The sequence below is a fragment of the Ascaphus truei genome, chromosome 14, assembly GCF_040206685.1.
Source record: "Ascaphus truei isolate aAscTru1 chromosome 14, aAscTru1.hap1, whole genome shotgun sequence".
NCBI lineage: Eukaryota > Metazoa > Chordata > Amphibia > Anura > Ascaphidae > Ascaphus > Ascaphus truei.
This window is the reverse complement of record NC_134496.1, coordinates 44,073,637-44,098,363: the sequence shown is the minus strand read 5'-3', so window position 1 is coordinate 44,098,363 and position 24,727 is coordinate 44,073,637. Positions and strand designations below refer to the sequence as shown.

General features: G+C 45.4%; 1 protein-coding gene across 9 annotated transcripts in view; it reads right to left on the bottom strand.

The window, feature by feature from the left end:
- Positions 1–24,727, bottom strand: part of MCF2L2 (MCF.2 cell line derived transforming sequence-like 2) — a 229,713-nt gene that overhangs the window by 35,910 nt on the left and 169,076 nt on the right. For 6 of the 9 annotated variants that reach the window (XM_075570686.1, XM_075570679.1, XM_075570678.1 and 3 more), the window contains 9 exons: positions 16,342–16,434; positions 13,503–13,595; positions 9,602–9,727; positions 8,765–8,986; positions 7,595–7,687; positions 7,354–7,432; positions 6,124–6,196; positions 4,411–4,511; positions 2,581–2,676 (listed from right to left, as the gene is read on the bottom strand). In XM_075570686.1, the coding sequence (XP_075426801.1) occupies positions 2,581–2,676; positions 4,411–4,511; positions 6,124–6,196; positions 7,354–7,432; positions 7,595–7,687; positions 8,765–8,986; positions 9,602–9,727; positions 13,503–13,595; positions 16,342–16,434 (976 nt within the window). The remainder of the gene's footprint in view (positions 1–2,580; positions 2,677–4,410; positions 4,512–6,123; positions 6,197–7,353; positions 7,433–7,594; positions 7,688–8,764; positions 8,987–9,601; positions 9,728–13,502; positions 13,596–16,341; positions 16,435–24,727) is intronic. The other 3 variants (XM_075570680.1, XM_075570684.1, XM_075570685.1) reach the window with 1 other exon arrangement.

The following is a 24,727-nucleotide window of genomic DNA, read 5'->3' as shown; positions in this document are numbered from 1 at the left end:
GACGGCGCGCTAACCAAGGCCAGGGAAAGCGGGCCTCAGCGCGCCTCCGTACGGCTGCTGCAACCCTGGACGCAACCTAATGAGTGAGATTTTCAAACATCATGCGTTCTCTGCCAAAGACCTGGATAGCAGCTAACGTGACATGTTCTCACACATAACTAAGGTTAATGAATCTCCCCTATGTGTCACACTGAAAGATACTCAAATGCACTACAGCAGGGGTGTGCAAACTGGGGGCATGCCCCCCCCCCTGGGATTTTCCTGGGGGGGGGGGGCGCGGGCGTTTGCAGAGGCCCCGCGCTCTTCCCCAAGGCATAGAAATCAAATGCCGGGGGATCACGTGAGGCCTCTGCAACTAGCCTTTTACCGAGGTTCAGATGGCTGGTGTGACGCGTCACTATGGCAACGCAGCGTCATGTGACATCACGTGACCCCGCAGCGTCATTTGACGCCGACCTAAGAGGTAAGGTGGGCGCGAGCAGTGAAGGGAGCAGGCAGGGAGGCTACAGCATGGACAATTATTGAGTATATATTGCACTTAGCGCTGCACTTTAATTGTCTCTGGAAAGTACTCATGTAATTACACCTCTCACTTTCTTATTTTCCAGTTCTAGCCTGCTTCAGAAATATGATCACTATATAACCATAAAAACAGAAAAATTCCTTTATCTAACCAAATGAAATGCTGGGGTTTACTAACATTCGTGTCAGTATACGTGGTACTGCGTGGCTGAACTGGCAGTCCACGGGCCTAGTGAGGACTCCATTAGGCTGGGAACGAAGTACAAAAAAAAAAAGATACGCGGGATAAAATCGAGCTTGCAACAAGGGGAGAGGTGCATGCTTACAGTGATTGTGGTTAGCGCACTTAAAATGACAACAGTGTACAGGGGTTAGCCCCAGCCTTCAAGACCCCCAACAGGTCAGGTTTGTAGGATATCCCTGCTTCAGCACAGGTGGCTCAATCAGTCATCGACTGAGCCACTGATCAGACCACCTGTGCTGAAGCTGGGATACCCTGAAAACCTGCCCTGTTGGGGGGCTTGAGGACTGGAGTTGAGCACCCCTGAATTAAAACACACTTTTCTCTACATTGATCTATAGGCTCCTGGGCCTTTCAATAATGGTCACGTCACGGCGGCGGTACAGCCAATGAGGGCGAACCAGCCATATGATGTCATGGCCGCGCCCCCACCACGCCTCCCCGTCGCGAGTGATCTGAAGTCCTTCAGATCGCTCGGGTGAAGGGCACGAGCGCTGCTAGGTGCTCCGCCGTGAGCGCGATGAGCTCACTGCGGCCGAAGCCTAACTGTGGAATGCACATTCTATGCGCAAGAAACTAAACGCTGTTCCTTACCTTTTTTTTCCACCTCTTTGAACCGTCTGGCCATCACTGCCTCTCACTGACAGTACTTCCCCTGCTTAACCCTGACACCTAAGTGTGCCTGTCTTCTTCTGAACTCCCAGATTCGCGTTATTAACCATTTTTCCTCCCTCTAATTCTAACCCCTATGCCAAACGTCTCGCTGACAATATATAATTCCACTGTCCACCCGACACCCCAAGCCAGATGTCTAGGTGCAATTCTGGACTCCTGCCACTCCCTTATAAAATATACATCCAGTACCTCACTAATGCCTGCCGCTTCGACCTCCGAAACGTTAGTAAAATATGCCGGTCCTCACCAAGCACTCCATGCAAATGGTCATTCATACACTTTAAGTATCTCCGCTGGACTGTAACTTGCTCTTAGTCAGTCTCCCTATCTTCTGACTGTTCCCCCGTCAGTCCATCCTAAATGCTGCTGCCAGGCTCACCTGCATCACCAAACATTGTACGTCTGCCGCTTCACTGTGCAAATCTCTGCACTGGCTAGCCATACGCAGCAGAATCAAACTCACGGTTCTGGTTCTCCCCTCCCAAGATTTCTTTGACACATCCCCTCTCTACATTTCCAATCGAATCCCCCAAGTACCCTCCCACACGCAGTCTCCGCTCTGCCTCATTTCTCGCCTCCAACAAATCTCCAGGGCTGCCCCCGAACTCACTCTCCCTCCTCACTCACACTTTGAAAAGTTCCATCAACTCACAGTGCTTTAAAGAAGCTCACCCATCCTCCTCCTGACAAGCCTATGGTTAATACCATGCAGAGGGCTTTATTCCGCCCGCCTATCCTGGGGTCAACACTCTTCCATTCTTGTTAGATTGCGAGCGTCTGAGAGCACTGACCTCATTACCCGTTTCCTTCTTTTTAAAATTGTTTGTATATTTTAGATATTATTCTCACCCCCACATTTGTACTGCGCTGCAGAATACGTTAGTGCTGAATAGATAGAGAACACACTTTGAGAATAACACACGATTCATGTACAACAAATATTTTAAAGCAAAAACCATTTTTTCTTAAGACAAGCATCACATCTATTTATTTAGGAAGGGAATTAATTAGACAAACAACAGCCGAGACACAGTGAGGTGAAGAAGAACCAGGAAATGTCGGATGGCGAAAGTGTAATGAATATGTGCTTCAAAGACCATGCCGGACAGGACGCCGCAATTTGCAGGCGCTGCTCATTTTACCTTTGGGCGAGCCTCTGCGATTCGAAAGACCCTGTAATGTGAATCTCTTTCTAGCAAGCGCTGAGCGCTCAAGGTTATGACTGGCAGGAATATCGGCTAGGAAAGAGGGAAAGGGAAAGAGGTAAAGCTGGAAGGGAGGGAGGTTAGAGGGCTCGGCCGGCAAGCAGGTGGAAAAGAAAATCTTACATTGTGGTAGTCTCCAAATCATCAGTGTTAGTTTGAACAACATGCAGACTTTTTTTTTTTTTAACCTGTTCTATAAAGTTATAAACACAAAATAAATCAGCTATAGTAAAAAACATGACACATATAAAGACAGGGCAAATATCCATTTGTATCAACTTTGTTCCCCACCCAGCACGTGAGATGGCATGTAAGCTGTATAGTTTCTTTGTGTACAGATGGGTAACATGGTTAAATGCAATGACAACACCATTTAATAAGTACATGTGAGATAAAGGAAATGAAGATATTTTGTTAGATGGTAAAACACAGAAATAATCTATTTAAGCAATGGTAGTTTATGACAGCATCCAGTCTTCTTTTCACATAGGTGCTTGGAGAAAGCTTTCCGCTTAGAGAACACTACATAGATGAAGGAACTTAGGGAGACGGTTCCTTATTTTAAGCTTTGAATAGAGGTTTTTTGAAGCACCATTTTTGTCACTGTCACAATATATGTGTTTATTATTCTATTTATTTAATTTATTTAATCACATTCACTTTCGTGGCTTCTACAGAGTATATTTATATTATTTATCATTTAATATTTCATTAGAATTCTATTATCTTATTCACTTTATTATTTTATTATCTCACGGAGAGGCATTCAGTGCACTGGGAGCGCCAACACTAGTGGATGAGGCTCTACTTATTGCGGCTGATTCCTTAGAGAAAACGTAGAAGAATAATTGGATCAAAGTTCACAGCTGCTGTAGCAGAGGAATCACTGATCTGCAAAATCGTAATACCACATAAACTGGTGCTAACGCATTCACTAGTATGTTGATTAATGAATAACAATGTATTCATTTCACAGACTCTTTTCACAGCAGTTTTACTCCTGCTTAGACAGCGTTTCTAAAACGTTTATGAATGAGCTATATTATAAGGTGGTTTTCAACCGATTACATTTTTACATCTGTATATGGGATATATGGTCAACAGTTGCCTCCTTGAATATTGTTCCTGATATTATTTATTTTACCATTTACTGTACCACCACATATATTGGGTCCAGATGTTGACCCCCTCAGTAGGCTATAAATACATTTGACATCATTTGTTTAACAGCTTATATGTAGATGATATTAGTGTGTATGGTTTGGAGTTCTTATTACTACTCCAACTCTTACAAGAGGGAAATTAAATTGTACTGACCATTCATACAATTGGAAGAAGGAATTTGGTAAAGGTAGCAGAAACAGATGAACAAAGCATATCCACTCTGCTTTCATTTTTGTTGAGATAATTGTTCACAAAAAAAAAAACTGTCAATCTCAAACTTCTAGATTTGGTTTTAATATTTGACAAAATAATCTATAGCAAAAACAACCCCTCCATAGACAAAAATATTTTCTTTTTCTATTTTTGGTTCCACAAGCTGCACTGTTCGCTGTAAATTATTTGGGGGGGGGGGGGGGGTTCTATTATTATGTATGCTGCCTACTGTGGTCACTACCAGCTCAAATTATCTACTGAAAAAACAATTGCTTGGTAAAGTTATTTATTAATTCTAATAAGAACTGAAAATGCTAATTTTTTTCATATTTGTGCTTATAACTCTTCAACCCATGCAGAATAATGTAATTGTGAATATAAGCTCCATACCTTTCTTTTGTCTGGTACTAGATGATCTGTTCTTGTAATTAGATGCGTCTATACTCGAGGATTCAGACTTGTTTTGGCTATTCACAGACGTCTTGTTGTATCTTTGTGAAACAAGGTAAAATGACAAGTGTTTCATTGCTACTGCTACCATATAACAAGATATCAGCAAATGTATTAAGTTACCATCGCAATATCAAATATCATATGAATATACATTGTATTTTAATGCCGTTTGCTCAACTTTAGAATTCCACTTTTAATCAGTTTTCATCTAAAACACTAGTTCAGAACTGTTTTGCATTGTTGTAACTCTTTTGCTGATGGGAATGTCAGCACTACCATATTTTATATAGTGCTGCACTGTTTTCATGGCACCATATTTTAAACAAAATAAATAAGAGTTCCAGACGTGCAAGTGAATAGCACGAGAAGGGTTCCAAAAACGTTGTGTCCGTTTTCTACATACTGTACAAGATGTCTTAGACCAGCGGTGCGCAAACTGTGGGGCGCGACCCCCAGGGGGGGCGTGACACTGCTGACGGGGGGCGCGGGGTTTACAGAGGCCCCGCGCGCTTCCCGAAGGCACTTAAATTAAGTGCCGGGGGAGCTGCAGGGCCTCTGTAAACCTAACTTACCGTGGCTCCGGCGGCTTCCTCCCTGCGTCGCCATGGCAACGCGGCGTCAAAATGACGCTGCGAGGTCATGTGACGTCACGTTGCTGTGGTAACGTGACGTCATTACGCCGGAGCGCGGGTAAGTTGGGGTTGGGGGGGGGCACGGGAGTGAGGGGACAGCCGGCAGGGGGGCGCAGGGAAAAAAGTTTGCGCCCCCCTGTCTTAGACACTTGAAAGCTTGTAGTCATAATGAACCGTATGCATTGTCAGGGCTAGGAGTCCCCAACCATTAAATATTGCTTTCAAATTGAAAGAGTCCACACGGCTTGCCAGGGTTCACTAAATGGCTGCCTTTCAGTTTCAATCAATCCTTCAGTCAACAAATTATCACAAACAGGAAAGTGTTACAAAGATCTTGCACTGTTGGGGAGGTGGGATAAACCTGCTATAGACACCAAAGGATGCTCAGTATATTAAAACTCATTAAAAAATTGCATTGATTTGATTTTTTTTTTTAAATGTAATAAGTATTATCTAAGTAAATTTAATGCCAACAATTCCATATATGATATTTAGTACCCCTAAATTAAAGATTCAGTGCTATGACAATTAGATTAATGTAGCATTGCAAGTAACACAAACTCAGTTTCTATAAGAAAATGATAGCTCCCTTATCAATTACCACACAGACATACATTTGATGATCCGGTCTAAATTGCTTTAAATATTATGAATAATAAATTAACAGAAAACAACGTTTGCCAAGGCCCCCAAGTCTAATTTGACTAAAGTTTTATTGAAGTAGCTTGACATCAATATGCAACATGAGTTAACATCTCATTTAAAAATTAGATGAATGCTCCAAAATTGCTAATGAAACATTTTTCAATGATGGTTTTGATTGCTATAAAGTGGGACGGGACACTGAGTTTATTGTAAGAAGAAAAGTAAGGTTTTGTTTATTATCTTCTATTAAACACGCAGATGTAATAAGCAAAGCTTTATCAATTACTCAATGCAGTGCTCTGTCTCAGCTGGAAATGTAGATGAAACAAACAATTTGACAGTGTGTTATGATTATTCCTACTATAGATATTACCTGGTAATGCAGGAGGAATTCATTGGTGCATGATACACACTCTCTGTAATTCTTTGGTGTAACTGGCTTGCTTCTATGAGAGAAAAGGAAAAATTGATTTAATAAATGAGTATTTAAAGCAGCATTTCATTCAATCTTTTTAAAATAAAACAGTTGATGTAGTATTTAACTTTTTGGAACAGAGGAAACCCTCGCTCAGAGATGTATTTAGTGCTGTGTGCTACCAGGAAGGTAGACAGAATGTACAGTAAAGTTGATGGATTGTGTCAAAGAGTGTAGTATTTAATACTTCCTGCATTTAAAATAAAAAATAAAAAATACATCTTTTCACCGTTTGCTCGTTTTAATGCGTTTTAATGTACTAAGCTACCTTGGGTTGCTATAACAACTATTTAGGAAGTTACACCACATCCTCGTTAGAAATAGGCGGCCATATTGGGTGCCCTGGGAAGCTGGATCTTCTCTGATGGATCACGGGAGAACGGAGCAATTGGCAGCTTAGATAATAGCATTAAAACAAAAAAGAAATTGGGCAAGTGGAAACGCTGCTTTAAAGTACAATTTAGCAACACATAGAAAGTCACTGCAAAAAATTCCAAAAACCAGCATCACAGAAAATACTACTGTATATTATCTGATTTACTGGGGGCTATCTATGTCCACATACCTCCGCCTCATACCTCCCTGAGGAAACAAGGCAGCAGAAATGCCATCATAACAGTGACGATGTTAAGTCACAATGAAATCTCAATTACGGAAACAAAGCTATTTTTAAATCGCTGGTGTCAAAGCCGTGTATTTTTTGGGTTCAAACATATTCAGTAAATCGAGGAGCCACGGGCCCCCATTTTGTGTCATGGGCGACTCCTGTGCTCCCATTTGCTGCGCTGCTTTAAACCTTTACAAATATTTCAGACAGTTCTCCTCTTTATCAGACGCGTGAACGTTTCGATGTCGGGATATAGGCATAGGGTCAGGGCTAGAAAACGGAGAGTGAAGAAAATGAGTCCAGAAAAAAACATTTTGGGGGGTATCAATTAACTTGAACTGGTCTGAAAAAACACACAAAAAAAGTAAATATTAACAATTGGACATAACCCCAACCCTGCACTATCAGGTTTAAGCCTTCTATTTTATCTGAGATCTACACACACAAAAAAAACAAATTATGCCCATTTTCAACCACCAAAAAAACAAAATGTAATGACTCTGTAAGAGATCTCTTAGTACCTCTGCATGCTTCCAGTTGACCTGTGAGGACTTTTCTGATCTCGGAAACCCAAAGGCTTTTTAACTCAATTGTTGATGCCTGATAAAAAAAAAAAAAAAAATACACAAAAAAGTGTCATCAAGATCAAACAAATGTTATTTTACTGTCATTTATTAATGTTATTTCTCAAGCCGTGCCCTCGTTCGGGCGCCAACTGATACCATATGCTGCGAAAATAAAAACAGAGAAAAGATTCTTCACCTGTATAATGTACACTTCTTCTCTGCCATTGTACCAAACTTCAAACTTCTTGTTATCGCCCTTTACGTTTTCAGTGATTCCAACAGAACTCATCTAGTTACGAAACAAACAACACATTTGCTGACAGAAAAGCAAGTACATTAAAAAGGGAAAAGAAATTAATTACAAATGGACAGATTGAAAGCATCACAAGAATATTCCCTGACGATTACATACTACTGAGAGATGCAGCATTTAGGGGGTTTGCACAGTATATATGCATGATTACTCAATAAACTGTAAGTGGGGCTTATACTTTTATTGGGAGTTGGGCCTAATAATTATTAGCCTTTGCAGAGAGCTGAGCTTAATATTATTATTTAGGGATATATTGAAAACCTGACTGATGGGCCTTGAGGCCTGGAGTTGGCCACCCCTGGTCTAGTATCTCTGTAGCGGTATCGTCCAAATGAGTGGATATGTGGATTTTAAGATTAACCTAAATACTGGAAAAAATCAGTAACAAAAACTCAGTGCTAACAAAGAGGAGCACTCACATAGATGGAATAATACTGTAACCAAGGGGGGCACGGGTGGGTTACCTAGAGTTGGGCCTGATAATGTTACACCTTCTCAGTGAGCTGGGCTTCATGTTTCATTGGGCCTATAATTAAGGCTGAGCCTAAATGTTTCATGGATCTGTAACGGAGCCTGGGGCCTCCTCACTGGGCCTGAGAATACTTCACTGGGCCTGGGGCCGCTTCACTGGGCCTGGGGATGCCTCACTGGGCCTGGGGATGCTTCACTGTGCCTAGGGACGTCTCCTCACTGGGCCTAGGGACGTCTCCTCACTGGGCCTGGGGACGCCTCCTCACTGGGCCTGGGGACGCCTCCTCACTGGGCCTGGGGACGCCTCCTCACTGAGCCTGGGGCATCCTCACTGGGCCTGCGAATACTTCACTGGGCCTAGGGCCGCTTCACTGGGCCTGGGGATGCCTCACTGCGCCTGGGGATGCTTCACTGGGCCTGGGGATGCCTCACTGCGCCTGGGGATGCTTCACTGTGCCTGGGGACGCCTCACCGGGCCTGGGGACACCTCACCGGGCCTGGGGACGCCTCCTCACTGGGCCTGGGGACGCCTCACTGGGCCTGGGGACGCCTCACTGGGCCTGGGGACGCCTCACTGTTTACCTTGAGAGCATGCTTGAAGCTGTAGGAGGGCGACTTCTCGTGCCCCTCGCCGTTATCCTCCCTCTTCTTGCAGAAAAGCAGGGTCTTGGCATACAGGAAGAGGTGCCGCTGCATGGGCTTGAACCTTGCCAGATCTTTCACCTTGTTGTGGCCCTTCTTGTGGTCGGTCCAGACATTAAAGGAGCCCTGCATGAGCAGCTTGCCCAGGTCATTCAGATCGCCCTGCGGAGCACACACAGCCCCAGCGTTACACTCGGTGGAGAGTCGATGAGGGCTTCTCGATGAGGGCTTCTCGATGAGGGCTTCGACGGCAGTCACGGTGACTCCCGCCACTCACCTCAGCAGTTTCCTCACTAGTCGTGCAAACAGGGGCGCGATTTGGCGCCACTCCCACATAAATACGTATTTAAAATACACATCACGTATCTTAACCTTCCCAGAAACGGTTCTTTCCCCCAGATTTATGTTACCTGATAACGCCCCGGAATGGGTGTTTATTCCCACTGATTTGTATGCCAACAATGTCCATTCAAGGTGTGTTAGCCCCCGAGGGAGATTTATGTGTAACCCCTATTGAAGTCTAAATGAGGCGGGCTTAGCTGCTGTATCATTTGGTGTTTTAATCTCTTATTTAATGTTTTTTCCAAATTAAATATACAGGAAAACAAAATCCGTGAAGGGGGGAAAAGTAGGGGCTAGGGGGGGAAGCAGACATCCTACTATATATACAGTACTGTGAACAACTATTTAACAAATAATGAGAAAACAAACCCACATCCCTCCCCTAGCACATGGGTTATTGTGCGCGTGGCTGTTGTGGTCTGCAACGACACATACCTCATATCCAGTAATAGCTATTTGGTGCATGGAGTCGTTCACCGACTTGATAATGTCCAGCACTGTGGCGAGAGCTTCTTCTAACTCAGCTGTGCCTTCGGAATTTTTACTGCATTTCAGCATTTCCTGGGTAATTTCAGCAATGTTACCAAAGGTCCGGAAATAAAGTCCCGTGTATTTATTTTGTACATTATTTTAGGCGCAAAAAATAATAATAATAATAATAACCAGAAATAATTCAGTGCTTCAGCAGAAATAGAATTTTCTTAGTTGCAGATACAGTATAATTGAGTTAACTGTTAAACGTTTGAGATGAAGGTTTCTATTTATTACGAAATTTGTGTTATTCCATAAGATACCACACAGCCCTTTAAAGCTGCAGTTCAAGCAATATCCAGCATGTGTGTTTTTTTAATAAACCAGTTCTGTACTATGACAAAATCCTAGTAACATTTAAAAAAATTAAAGACATTTTTAATGTATTATAATGTAACAAGCCTTTTTTGTTTCTATAGCAACCTTTTACAAAGTCACACCCCTTCCTCTTCTGAAACAGGCTCGGGCACACCCCTTTTTGAGCCCTGCCCTCTCTAGCAGTGCACCAATTGCATCTAGTGACTGCCTGGTCACATGATGTTCCCCACAGAACTTTACATCTTTGGTCCTCTTCTGCTGCACTGACAGCCATTTAGTGAACCCCCGAGCTGAATCTTCGCCAATCGATCACAGGAGAACGGATCGATCGGCAACACTTAGCTAATTACTTATTGTGTGGATTGTCTTGATGCACATATAAAAAGGGGGAAAAATACAATTTAAAAAAAAAAACGGTATATTGGACCGCTGTTTAAAAATACTAAACCAAACTCATGCTAAGTAGTTTCTCTTGCTAAATAATCCCACCCTGTGTAATTGTGTAGCCTAGAACTGGGGAGCGCAATCTTTTTTCCCTGCGCCCCCCTGCCGGCTGTCTCACTCACCTCGTGCCCCCCCTCCCTGCTTACCTTGGGTCTGACGTCCTGGCGTCATGACGTCACATTGCCATGGCGACGCATCACCAGGACCCGTCTGAACCAAGGTAAGGAGAAGTTTACAGAGGCCTTGCAGCTCCTCCGGCATTAAATGCCTTCGGGAAGCACGCGGGGCCTCTATAAACCCCACGCCCCCCCGCAGCTAATCTCGTGCCCCCCCACCACTTTGCACACCCCTGGCCTAGAATAGCGCATCTTTCTCTTTTTATTTAACCTTTTAAAGAACCGGAACAACTTAGCAACATATATTGAACTTGCAGTAAAGTGAAAGGATGTGTTAATAAATTCTGAAAAAGTAGGCCCAAGTGCCAACTACAAAAATCCTAATACCAAGTATCACAAAATGTACAGCACCTACGTTTTAAGATTGGGGGCTTATACAGTACCCTACTAAAGAAAAAGTGCAGGCTGAGTGAAACAGCCTTTTTTAGAAGATAATTTAAGCCCAACTTATTTTTTTTAATCAATATTTCAACAACTAGGACTTCAAATACTGCTCCTGCCAGTACTGAATTAATTAGTTAATTGTTTATACTCATTGTCGCAAAAAGCAGCAGAGCGTGAAGGTTTATTTGGACAAGGATATAACAATACACTAATAAAATACATTGTTTTTCAAAATTACACAGGTCGTTTCTTAATGTGCCAGTAAGGTACAACAATAAGAAAAGGATTTGAAGTTCCACCCAACATAAAGCTTCAGCAGGAAAATATCTTCTATGATCAAGTAAAATAGCGAACCTTTCGTTGTGAGGCACTTGAGCCGTTTGCTTTTCATGTTCCCTGAGCCACATTGTAGCTCAGAGAGCTTAGCATTAATTTGTTGATTGCTTGACTATTAGGTAATTATCAGTTTCTCAGTAACTAAAACAAGTTGGGACAGGTGAATATTTGCTTGTCATGCATTCATCGCGCTTCCGTGTATGCCGACATTATACTATTTTCTGTTGACTTTTCCTAACTCTGTCATAGACGCGAATAATACTGTGACATGGTACGTACAGCAGTATTACAATGTTTGCAATAGACCTGTTGTACGCTCTGTGTTTATCTGTATTAGCTACAAAATGTCGCTTTTCTGCCTTCTTTCTGATATAAGTATATGACGCTAGCGTCGATAGTTACAAAAGTGTACAAAAACCATGGCATCAAAAAGAAACGGGCTGACGACTGCTGAATGGAACAACACAAGCGCAACACTTTACACAAACAATCGCCTTAAGGGCCACACGCTCCGCCCCTCTTGGTTTTGCATGAACGATACCTTTTAATAGGCCTTTCTTGTGTGTATGCTTGGTGACAGCTGTTTTTTCAGCCACACTTTGCAGCCAAAAGCTACATCGTGCTGGGCCATCAATATAATATATTTTTTTAACAAATATGTGGACAAGTAACTATAAAACCGATCTCTTAACTGAAGAAATGCCTCCTATTGGGTTATACCGTACTGTGTGTTGAAATTTAAATAGGAGACTGTTTTTATTCATGAGCTACAGTTGGACAGAGCCCGTCTTACAAGTATAACTATTTCATTGAGTTCTTATGAAATGCCCATTTCAAATTCTGCTAATGTTTCTATGAAACTGGACTCACGAACATCACCTGTATTTGCTTATTTTCTCTCTCAGAGATTCTCCAACGCCTCACTTTGGGAACCCCTGTAATCCCAGAGAAGTACAGAACTCATTTATTTAAAAAAAACACACACACGTAGGATATTGCTTGGTCTGCAGCTTTAAAGGACAAATAACACAACTTGGAAGGTTATGTCTGTTAAGGTTAATGCAGGGACTTAATGTTATGTTGTTTAAGTTATACCTACATTTGATGTTGCTCCTATTGACACACCGAGATACTGTAGTGCTTTCGCCGTGTCTGAATGGGTGTAACACCTAACCCTTCATTTAAATAAACTGGCGTTAAAAGTCAGCTTAAAAATAACAGGAATAAATCCCGACATCACGGAAAATAAATACACATAAAATATTGCTCTGCCATAAAGAGACTGTTATAGCAGATGTAGATAAGGGGGGCTCAGAGGGGGAGACATTTCAGGCTGTTGAATATTTGTCAAGTGGTTAGACCAGGGGTGGGCGACTCCAGCCCTTAAAGGCCACCAACAGGTCAGTTCTTTTTTAGGCTATCCCTGCTTCAGCATAGGTGGCTCAATCAGTCCCTGCTTCAGCACAGGTGGCTCAATCAGTCCCTTCTTCAGCAGAGATGGCTCAATCAAAGACAGAGACACTGATTGAGCCAGCTGTGCTGAAGCAGGGATATCCTGAAAACCTGACCTGCTGGTGGCCCTTGAGGACTAGATTTGGCCGCCCCTGCTCTATCTCCAACCAGGATAGCTTACTTTTGAACACCCATATTTAATCTTCTATGTGCTGAACCTTTGTTATTGGGTCATCTCAAATTGCTGGTGCTTGATTATATTTGTCCTGCAACCAATACAAAAGGCTTCCTTACTGGAAGCCGTTGGTGAAACCCCCTGTACATGCCGTGAACGACTTGCTGGCAACTGCCCAGTGGACATTTTTCCACAGTGTCTCCAGGTGTAAGATCACCACTTTCCTACACCGAAATTCTGGGGGCCCTACTTAAAAAAAAAAAGAAGGGAACGCTGCTTTCAGTTATATAACTTTAAAGTCAAGCAATGTAACTACAAGTGTTAGACTGAGCCACTGATTGAGCCACCTGTGCTGAAGCAGGGATATCTGGAAAAACCTGACCTGGTGGTGGCCCTTGAGGAATGGTGTTGCCCACCCCAGAGTTAATGGGATATGCACCATACCACTTTCTTATTCCTGCCACTATGGGGAAGTGCGGTGCTCTGCAGAGGGGGAAATAGGAAGTGTATTAAACAATACCTTTAAAAGCAGCTGATACTTGGTGATCCTCTGGACTGGCTTCAGGAGATAGGCATCTAAAGAGAGTTTATGATCCAGTTTGCGTTGACACTCCTTTGTAAGGCAGGAATTGGGGATAAAGCACAATGTTATAGTGGACAATAAAATCATATATTCCTAGTTCCCCTAAATTTCTCATTCTTATGTTCAAACCCAGATGTACGCATATTTAGAAAATGTATATTGCATTATTAACTGGTTAATTTAATAACACCAATTAAAGAACTTTTTAACCACAAGTGTTTTGTTTTATTTTTGTTTTAATAGACGCCGCAGTTGCTTAGCTCGAAGGAAATGTAATTATCTAAGCTGACGACCGATCCGTTCTCCAGTGATCGAACGGCAAAAAAATCCTGATCCCGGGGTTCACAATATGGCCGCCTATTCCAAAAGAGGAAGTGCTGTGCGTTTGTAAATGGTTGCTATAGCAACACAAGGAAGCTTTATACGGTCAAACGCATTAAAAAGGGCATAAAGAGTGTGTGTGTGTGTATGTGTGTGTGTGTGTGAGTGTGTGAGTGTGTGTGTGTGTCTGGGGGGAGGATAAAGAAAATGCAGTAAGTATTGTCTAATACTAAACAACTGATGTATTAAAAACCCACACATAGGATCCTGTACGTATTGCGGCGATTAAGTAATGTTCGCTTTTCAAAGCTCCCACGCCCTGCGAGCCAATAGGACGCTGTGATGTCATCAGGTTCAGCTTCTTATTGGCAAACGTGATGCTGGAGCTTTAAACATTAAACCCCAGCTAAGGCCTTGCCTCCGCTGCCTACTACAGCGTCCGCGCGCACAAGAGCCCTCCCTGCAATGGCGCCGGGCCCGCTGCGATGGGGGGGCCGCAGCGCTCGCGCGAGAGCTATTCCTGCTCTCAATAGAATTGAGAGCAGGACTCGCGTCGAGCGGCTAGGCACGCCCCCCGGCGGTTCAGCCAATGAGGGCGAACCTGCCGGGTGATGTCATGGCCACGCCCCCGTCACTCCACCGCCACGCCCCCCCGGTCTCTGCTCCTGCAGCGAGCTGCAGACCGGGGAATCGGCTGAACGCGCCGCCAAAAGCGCGGGCGCGCGTTACAGCGGAGAGACCGGGGCCTTAGCCTAACTCAGCCAGAGCGGCTACAAGCACCGCCTACGGAGGTATCTCCGGAAGCTGGGGGTCCCCAGAACTGAAATTAACGGGGTTCAGCTCCGGAGACACCCTGCTTCAAACTTGTGTAAAATAAAATTGTGTGGATTGCGCCTTTAAATGTAGGCTACCCACCCTTCTTTGCTTTAAATGAAAAGCAGCAGTTTAATATTTTGTAGAAAAAACAGGAAATACCTTATAACCTCAGAAATCTGGAGTAAGCATTTTAACTCAAACAACTGAACTATTGTGTTTGTGAGAGGTGATGGCCAGCCTGTGTTACATGGAATGGGACAAATCCGTTCATATTGCTGGTTAGAACCATTTCAGACACCCACAAATGTGTGTATAACGCAGATATCATCGGGTTGGATAATTACTGTCTGGTAGTGTCCTTTGATTTTCTTGTTCCTTTAATGGAAGAATTTACAGTATCATGACTTTTACATTCCAAGGCACTGAGCAAGCAACTCGTGGAAAAACTGAGTACTCCTTTCCTCTCGCCTGATTCAAACCTCCTTATATTTAGATTGGGCGAAAATTGTCCTGGTCAGTTGGGATTCTGACTGTCAATATCTTAGGGCAGGGGTTCTCAACTTCAGTCCTCAAGAACCTGCCCCCAAACCCCCAACAGGTCAGGTTTTCAGGATATCCCAGCTTCAGCACAGAGCACAGGTGGCTTAATCAGGGGCTCAGTCAGAGACTGAGCCACCTGTGCTGAAGCTGGGAAAAACCTGACCTGTTAGGGGGTCTTGATGACTGGAGTTGAGAACTCCTGTCTTAGGGGTTGATTAATTAAACTGTGATAGTGCAGAGCTGGCCACTATCGCTCAGAAACTCACATTTACTTTGGTGGAAGTTTCCACGTGATTGTGCCCTGATCGGCACTATCGCAGTGTAACCCCCCTCCTTGCATTGGTTATTAATGTAATCTAAGGAGTTAATAGTAAGCAGTGGATGATAGGCTGCACTATAAAAACTCCTGGCGTCCATCTTTTCCATCTCCCAGCTGACCACATCCAGCACCCTGAGACAAGGTAAATCTATGATGATGTTAAACACACAACTACACCAATGTAAGCTCCCTAGGAATCCGGACAGGGGGGGTTACAACAGCTTAAAGAATAACCCATTGAAGTCAAAGGTATGCAACAATAACCCGATCAGCACTATCGTAGTATAATGAATAACCCCACTAGAGCAGCAGGTCAGATTTTCAGGGTATACCTGCTTCGGCACAGGTGGCTCAATCAAGGACTGAGTCACTGATTAAGTGAGTCACCTGTGCTGAAGCAGGGACTGATTGAGCTACCTGCGCTGAAGCAGGGATATCTTGAAAACCTGACCTGTTGGGGAGGGGTCTTGAGGACTGGAGTTGAGCACCCCTGACTTAGCCAATAAAGAGATCACTTTTTCCTTATGTTTATTCTTTTTCTATTACAAAGCTTTCTACACTACAGACTAACACGGTACCATCCTCAAGTTCTGATTCCAACTGGGTCAGAAACTTTTATCCTGATTCTTAATAAAATAAACAATTCATTATGTGAGCGAATACATTTACTGCATTAAAAAAATGGCTTGGATTAAGCAATGGGAAGATACAACCTTTACAGCGTTTGCAGCAATGTGAGAGTGGAGACTTGTCACCGGAATAAAAATGAGTGGGCTTTACCTGGAAAAAAAGGCTCTCTCCACATTGTCTCCACAGTGCTTCGGACTTGGGTTTATTTTGGCAATACTTTTCGTAGACTTGGAGATCCTCTTTCTGTAACAGAGAAAATATGGCTTTTACACACAATATCCCCTAAGTATGAAGATCTCCCAGCTGAAAAACAAAGAAGTGGTGCAAATTACATTTCCAATGGAAGGCTATAAAGTGTTTTTCTGCAATAAAAAAAACCTATTTCCCACTTTTGCAGGCAGGAGAATGTGATATGTAACCTCCAATGTAAATTCAGAAAAAAGAAATAGATTCACGCTTGACTAGTTGTATTGTGGCGTTTGATCCAGGACATAATTAAGATCACGATACACCACATTGTGTACGCCCTTCCCTCTGTAATATTACATAGATACGTCCTTTCCTCTGTTACTTGACTGCTAAAACTCTGACTCAGGCCCTCATTCTCTCCAGTCTCGATTACTGTAACCTCCTGCTGTCCGGCTTTCCTGCCTCTCACCTGTCTCCCCTACAACCTATCCTTAACGTTGCTGCCAGAATCACTCTCTCTTTCCTAAATCTGTCTCAGCGTCTCCCCTCCTGAAATCCCACTCCTGGCTTCCTATCAAATCCCGCATCTTACACTCAATTCTCCTCCTCACTTTTAAAGCTATATATATCATAATTACCAGTCCAAGAACCGGTAAAGGAGACAGCATACAGCAAGGTTACACGTTACACGTAACAGTTACACGAAAGCCAACGTTTCGGTCCCACAGGGAGACCTTCCTCAGGGCCGTGCAAACACCAAGTGTGAGTGACCCACATATATACCCCCACCCAGAGTGCACCACACACAAAATACACCAATCACCATCACCCAATCAGTATCAAGATGCACCTCACCTGACTGTCCCATAGCACTAACCAATACCTGTACAGGAGTCATTCCCTCCAGACCTGCAACCGGAGGGAATTCAATGCTGCAATCAGAACAGCCCGTTCTGATGTCATAACCTTGCGACTAATGCCGGTGTCCACAGCGCATCACCCATTGCGCATGCGCACCAACAAATGCTGTAAGCCGGGGAGCCAATGAAGGAAACGCAGCTGCGTGCTGAATCAGGACACAGACAGCGTCTCTAGTAACCCTGGCAACCTCAGACGCCAGCGAACAGCTTGCGCATGCGCACTAGTCATTATAAACATCAGGGACAACACCGCAATCGCCAGCACCGTCAGGAAGCATAAATATGTAGCCATGACTGATAATAAAACTGCTAGCTATTAAAAGCCAGAACAGGGGTACGTATGGTAGGGAGGGACAAATCAAAAGCGTGCAAATGCATCTTCATACATAGAAAACAAGGGAAGTGAAGCTATGGTAAACATTTGAAATCACAGATGGTAAAAAAACAATAAATAAAGATGATCCTAAAAACACACACATACAAATCAAGCAATAAAGAGCAATCAAAGAAAACACCCCAATTTTAACTGCTCATTTAGGCCACCAGGTGACAATGTACGTAATTCATAAATGAGTCTGGCCTCCTGTTGTAACAAGATTTTGCCCCTGTCACCACCCCGTGTGGGTACAGGGACCTGAAAGGTAGGCATGCATCTGAGCGTGGCCAAGGAATATCTCTGTTCTTTAAAGTGTCTGACAACGGGGAGACATATATATATACACACACACATATACACGTATACACACTGTACATAGGTTAAAAAAATTTTTTTTTAAAAAGCAGGCCCACCAAATCGTACAATCCTATACAGTGTAATATGTAATACTGTTACATCCCAATCTTGCTGCTTTAGTAATGTAACCCTTCTATGGTACCCCACCCGACATGAGATTGGGGGGTACACTCCTTCTGGTCACTCTGAGTGGTCTGGGTGCTGTGACCTGCTGGTAAACAGGAGGGCTGAGGGCTCCGCGGTGTTGTGGGGAGAACCAGGACAGGGACAGGAGGTGGTGTGGGACAGGGTACCTTGCTCTCTCTGGGTGGTGCAGTGCCTCCAGCCAGTAGGGATCCCCTGGGGTCTCCAGAGGAGAGACCCCCACTGACACTCCATTCTCCTCACACCAGGAACAGTGATACACACACACAGCAGCTTCTTTCTGTGGTTCTTTATTCAGAGCAGCATACACAGCATACAGCAGAACATCATAGGCCTGATCTGGCTCTCTGCATTTCTGCTCATGGCAGCTTAACTTCCCCTCCCTCCTCACCCAGGGGGGGCAGGAGGGGCAGGAGGGAGAGAACTCTTCTTGGCTTGCTATCTCTCTGAAGACTCCTGATCACTAACTGAATTTGGGAATATGTCTCAATTTGAATATCCTCAGGGAGTGTCTCTAGCTTTGAATCATTACAACTCAAAGCTGGATACCGATTGGCTCACACACACATCAGGGGGTGTTCCAACCCATATCCACCCTTTGGATTAACACATTCAAATGTTGCTTAGGTCTGCCCCTGAATATTGCTACATACTCAGAGCTGAAATGCAAAACAGACCAACTGGAGGAATTAACCTTTCCACTGCCTGTTCTAACAGGACTGACAGAGGAAAGGCCCAGAATTAGCTATAGCTGCCGAAGGCCAGGCTATATACTCCCTCTGGTAAAACTCCAACCGTCCCGGCTTGGACTGCAGCAGGTATAACCCTTACCTTGCTGAGCAACACCTGTAAATTACATGAGCTGAAATGCAATAACTCCTATGCACTCCAGCTTGACAGAACTGACATACTCACTACTGCATGGACACAGATACATGGCAATACAGTGACTAACTAAACAGAACCATTTCTACTACAGCAGTAATAGAACACATTAATAGTAATGAGCAGGCTTCCTGATCATTCTCCCAGTATCATTAGGTAGATATGGGAACTCATAGCCCATCTTTTTGAACCTATGAACTATTACTCGGGCTGCTCTACTAAATTTCACCAAGCTTCTGTCAGTAGCAGTACCTGGCAGCACCCAGAATATAGGACCTACCCATACAGGGGTCCCTTCTGCCTCCTCTATGACAGGAGACAAAACATTTTCAAATTGCATTGAACTTATCCCCTCATCATCACAATCCCCCCAATGCACAGACCCTTCCAATTGCATAACAGACATAAAATCATATTGTCCATAGGGAGCCACGGGGCTTCCAGGTGAAGAGGGCCTGGGGGTCAAGGGTCGCACCTTGGGACTGGTGTTGGATGGGGAATGCGGGGCAGATGACTCAGGGACTGGGGCCTCCGGTGACAAGGGGCCAGCACCAAAGTCTCTAGGGGCACGTTCAGGGCACTCTCCCCGGAAGGAGCAATGGCACAGTCCTGGGTCAAGTTCAATTTGCCCCTCCCTATGCTCTTACAGCAGCGGGCTTCAGCCAGCGCCTGGGCCTGAAGGGCCTCCCGGGACTTCTTCCACTCCCTGCAAGTCAGGAGGAAAGGATCAACCGGAAGGGTAATACTCACCGGAGCGGCCTGGATCTCTCTGGAGCTCACCCGGCCGGGCGACTCAGCGGCCATGTTAGCTCCCAGTGGTGGAGTAGCAATGGTAGTCGATGCAGTCATCAGGGGTGGTGCCGGCCGGCACTTCTCCTGCTTACGCCGCAGATACAGCTCCGCAGCTTTCTGGGCTTGATCCCAGCGGGGGTCTGTAGACAGGATACACAGCTCACCGCCATGAGTAGCAGGGCAGTTCCCAGCTGCATTGAGTACGTGGGAGGCATCGGCCGATACCTCTGTGGTGTAGCACCCACGCTGGCAGCGTGGATCAGATGGAAGGCACCAGCAACAGTTACTGGAACTGACAGCTCCACAGCATACTCGGGTACGGTGGAGGTAAAGGTAGAGACCTCAATGATGTCATCAGCCTCTGTGCTGCTGACAGGCTTCTCAGCACACAGGCCCAGTCTCTCATAGTGGAGCAAGCAAGGCAGCCTGGCAGACACAACCACCAGTGTTTGAAGTGGAAGTGCATCTGGCCCCTCACTTCCTGTTGCTCCGTGGAACACACTTAGCTCCTCCCCCTGGTAGATAGGATAGTCCAATCCAGAACAAGCAAAGTGGGAGGTGTTTGAACAGTTCCCGCACTTTCTTGCAAGCTGAAGAGCAGCACAAGCTTGCAAAATGCAGAAATCCTTGCAGAACAACACATGGCTTCCCTGGTAAGGCGGGAAACGCCATTTTGAGCACAAAGAGAGTCCATGCGGCCCCCAGAGGAGCTGGAGCCGCCATTTTGAGAGCACAAAATACATGACATCCCTGTAGGAGCAGGAAACGCCAGATTGAACATAGTCCAGCACAGTGGGGTCTCCGTTTGCATTCAGGAGCCACAAATACATTTCTGTCCCTGAAATCTTTGAGTATCACGCACCCTGGGGTAGCATCAGGGAACGCCTCGCACAGGGACGGCAGTAACTCTTACTGCTGGGTGCACAGGGACCTACAGACATTCTCCATGTAGTCCCTGCCCCCTTACCTCTCTCTTCGTCGTGGGATGCAGAAGGGTGGCCACACTTCCCTGGGGACGCCTCAGGTCAGTCGCCCCAACTGCAGTGCCATTAAGGGACCGCCAGCTCCCTGGTGAAGCCTCAGGGACCTGCCTCCCTTTTCTTCTTAGATGGGGTGCACAGGGGTCATAGGCGTAATCCCCAGAGTTCCCTGTCCCCCTCACTCTCCGCTGTGGGTACAGGAGGGTGGCCACACTTCCCTGGGGACGCCTCAGGTCAGTCGCCCCTGCTGCAGTGCCATTAATAGGCAGCCAGCTCCCTGGTGAAGCCTCAGGAACCGGCCCCTATTTTATTCTTGGTAATGTAGATGGGTGCACAAAGGTCCCTATGCAATCATAGAGCAGCCTCTGTCCCCTTGAAGTGCATGTAAAGACGTACGCTCCCTGGTGCATAGCCACCAGGAATAGTCCCACAGCAAGGTCTTCTTCATTAGGGTAACCCCCTCCCTGGGGGAGCTTCAAGGAGGGGTTCCCTCACGGCAGAGTCTATGGCTGCTGTTCTGTGCTGCATACAAAGTCTTTGAAACTGCTGCATGGTCCTCTGTCGTTGAAAACCTGTCCCGTTGAAAAACCTGTCCTGTCCTGGGGAGCAGTCCTCATATCTCTCAGCAGCGCCTCCAATTGTAACCCTTCTATGGTACCCCACCCGACATGAGATTGGGGGGTACACTCCTTCTGGTCACTCTGAGTGGTCTGGGTGCTGTGACCTGCTGGTAAACAGGAGGGCTGAGGGCTCCGCGGTGTTGTGGGGAGAACCAGGACAGGGACAGGAGGTGGTGTGGGACAGGGTACCTTGCTCTCTCTGGGTGGTGCAGTGCCTCCAGCCAGTAGGGATCCCCTGGGGTCTCCAGAGGAGAGACCCCCACTGACACTCCATTCTCCTCACACCAGGAACAGTGATACACACACACAGCAGCTTCTTTCTGTGGTTCTTTATTCAGAGCAGCATACACAGCATACAGCAGAACATCATAGGCCTGATCTGGCTCTCTGCATTTCTGCTCATGGCAGCTTAACTTCCCCTCCCTCCTCACCCAGGGGGGGCAGGAGGGGCAGGAGGGAGAGAACTCTTCTTGGCTTGCTATCTCTCTGAAGACTCCTGATCACTAACTGAATTTGGGAATATGTCTCAATTTGAATATCCTCAGGGAGTGTCTCTAGCTTTGAATCATTACAACTCAAAGCTGGATACCGATTGGCTCACACACACATCAGGGGGTGTTCCAACCCATATCCACCCTTTGGATTAACACATTCAAATGTTGCTTAGGTCTGCCCCTGAATATTGCTACATACTCAGAGCTGAAATGCAAAACAGACCAACTGGAGGAATTAACCTTTCCACTGCCTGTTCTAACAGGACTGACAGAGGAAAGGCCCAGAATTAGCTATAGCTGCCGAAGGCCAGGCTATAGTAACATATAACGAAAATTATATTCTGAATGTGTCTTTTAGGGCTCGTTCAGGGAGGCAGCTGAGGACTCGGAGGGGGGGCGTGCGGGAGGCAGTGCTGGGAGTTTGCTGGCGACATGTGATTATCCCCCAGCTGCCTTTTCAGCGTTGGGGAGGGGGCGGGGCTACAGGCTGCAGGGTTAAAGTATCCAAGCTGCAGCCATGAAATCATTCTGAAGAATGATTTCATTGGCTGCCTTGGTCCCTGTGACGCGGCTTCAGCTCCAAGAAACGAAATTTTCGTTTACTGAGCTGTCGTCAGCGGCAACGCCTGGCTTCGGAGGCAGGGCAGTAGCTACCTTGAAAACAAGTATTCAAATTGAATACTTTGTTTCTCACTGCAGCAAGCACGTCAGCACGCCCTCCCTCCGAAGCCAGCACCCTGAACGAGGCCTTAGTTTCTAGTGTCGGTCATTATCTGGTATGCAACGTAATGACATGACAGGTGTGGGGGGGAAGCTGAACTGGGACGATATCAGTTACCTTTAGGAGTGATAGATGAAGACAGAGACAGGTTTATGAATCCTGGAGACACTCCGATTGGTTATGGCTTTTTGACAGCAGTAGTATTACTACTGGCTTGGATAACCCAACAAGTCTTATATGCCGCCGATGCTACACTGGATATTTAGGAAGATTTCGAATATTTACTCGGGAGGGTTTTGGGAACCAGATAGTAGATTATAAGAATGGTTATCGCAGCAGTCCGTGCTGAGCTACATATTTTTTTTACTTCCTTTAAGACAGGGGTGCGCAAACTGGGGGGGCGCGAGATTTTCTGGGGGGGGGGTCGGCGGTTACAGAGGCCCCGCGCTCTTCCCCAAGGCAATTAAATGCCGGGGAGCGCCCGCGAGGCCTCTGTATCTTCCCTTACCAGGTCTCCGGCGACTTCCAGCGACTCGTCACCATGGTAACACAGCGTCAAATCATGCCGCGGGGTCACTGGATGTCAGAAGATGCCGGACACCAGGTAAAGGGGGGAGGCGCGAACAGGTGGGGGGGAGAGCAGACAGAAAAGTTTGCGCACCCCTCCTTTAAGAGGTATTCTCTTGACCTTTCCAAAGCGGTTTCTATTTTTAATTCTGATGCTTCCTTCAGGAGATAAGTGTTTGAAATATTAAGTGCCCGTGAAGTTAAAATGAAGCTCTCCCCAGGGCCCATTGCAGTCTGTAGGTTACCATTGCAACCTCAGAAACCAGAGAAATCCTGTCTTTTAAACGCAGGAATTTTTTTTTTTTTTAAAGGTAAGGATCATGCAAGTTAATCTCATATAGGATTCTCGGGGGATTTCTGCTTTAAGGTAATAAAACAAAAAGTAAGATTGGAAAAAAAAAAAATGTTCTAACTTCCCAAGAATGCAGCTGCAGAGCCAAGCCATGTCCGCCCTAGTTTGCAGCCCAGTTCCAATGATACGTTTGCTGCAGTTTTGATATTTTTAGCGCCTTGGCGGTTATGGGGAAGACAGAACAATCACAGGACGCCGGCAGAATCTCATCTGTTCAACTGGTTTTACTATTGTGACTTGCAAGAGCAGGATGTAAGCAGGAACTGTTTCATCTCCTTAATGCAGAGTGACTCCAGAATTAATATAAACCACCCTGGAAATTAATTCAGCAGGTCATATGTTTATTTTGCATTTTGCCTTATGCCACTGGTAGAGGTTTAGTAAATCCACTCTAGAAACGCAGGATATTAGTCAAAGTTTGTCCAGGATTGTCCGACAGGGGCCTTCCTGAAGCCATGACAAATTATTAGTGGGCTTCTATTTTATTTGTATGTTTTATAAAGATTGATTATTTTTTTCATGTGGTATATAGCAAAGTACAAAAAGAACGATTCCTGCGCTCCTACCAATTAGGCTGAGATTAAATAATAATGTCATGAATAAGAGTTATTTTGTTAAACCCTTTGGCAAAAGCATTTGTAACCCTGCATGCCACGTCAAGGCATACCCGTTAATGCAGGTACCTACTGTACATATATATATATATACAGTGCTCGACAAATAATGATAACCTGTCGCCCGTTGCGAGTGGATTTAGGCAGCTGGCGACCCGTGCTGCAGCTCAATGAATTCCCCTGCTCGTGGCAATTTTTTTTTTTTTTTAAATAAATAAATAAATAATCCCCCTCCCTGATTGGGTTAAAAAAAAAGTTAAAAAAAATGGCGGCAAATCCTGTGGTCCCGGCGCGCGTGCACAGGGCAAGCAGAGTGTCCTGCCATTTGCGCTGCCTGTTCCCCCCAGCAACCCAGAATCCCCCGCATCCCTCCCCCCCACTCCCCACGTGGGACGGAGGGGGAAGCCCAAACCAAGCCCCGCGCGCGATCCAGCCCCCACACCCTCCCCCCTCCGCTCCCCACGTGGGACGGAGGGGGAAGCCCAAAACAAGCGCGCGATCCAGCCCCCCCGCACCCTCCGCTCC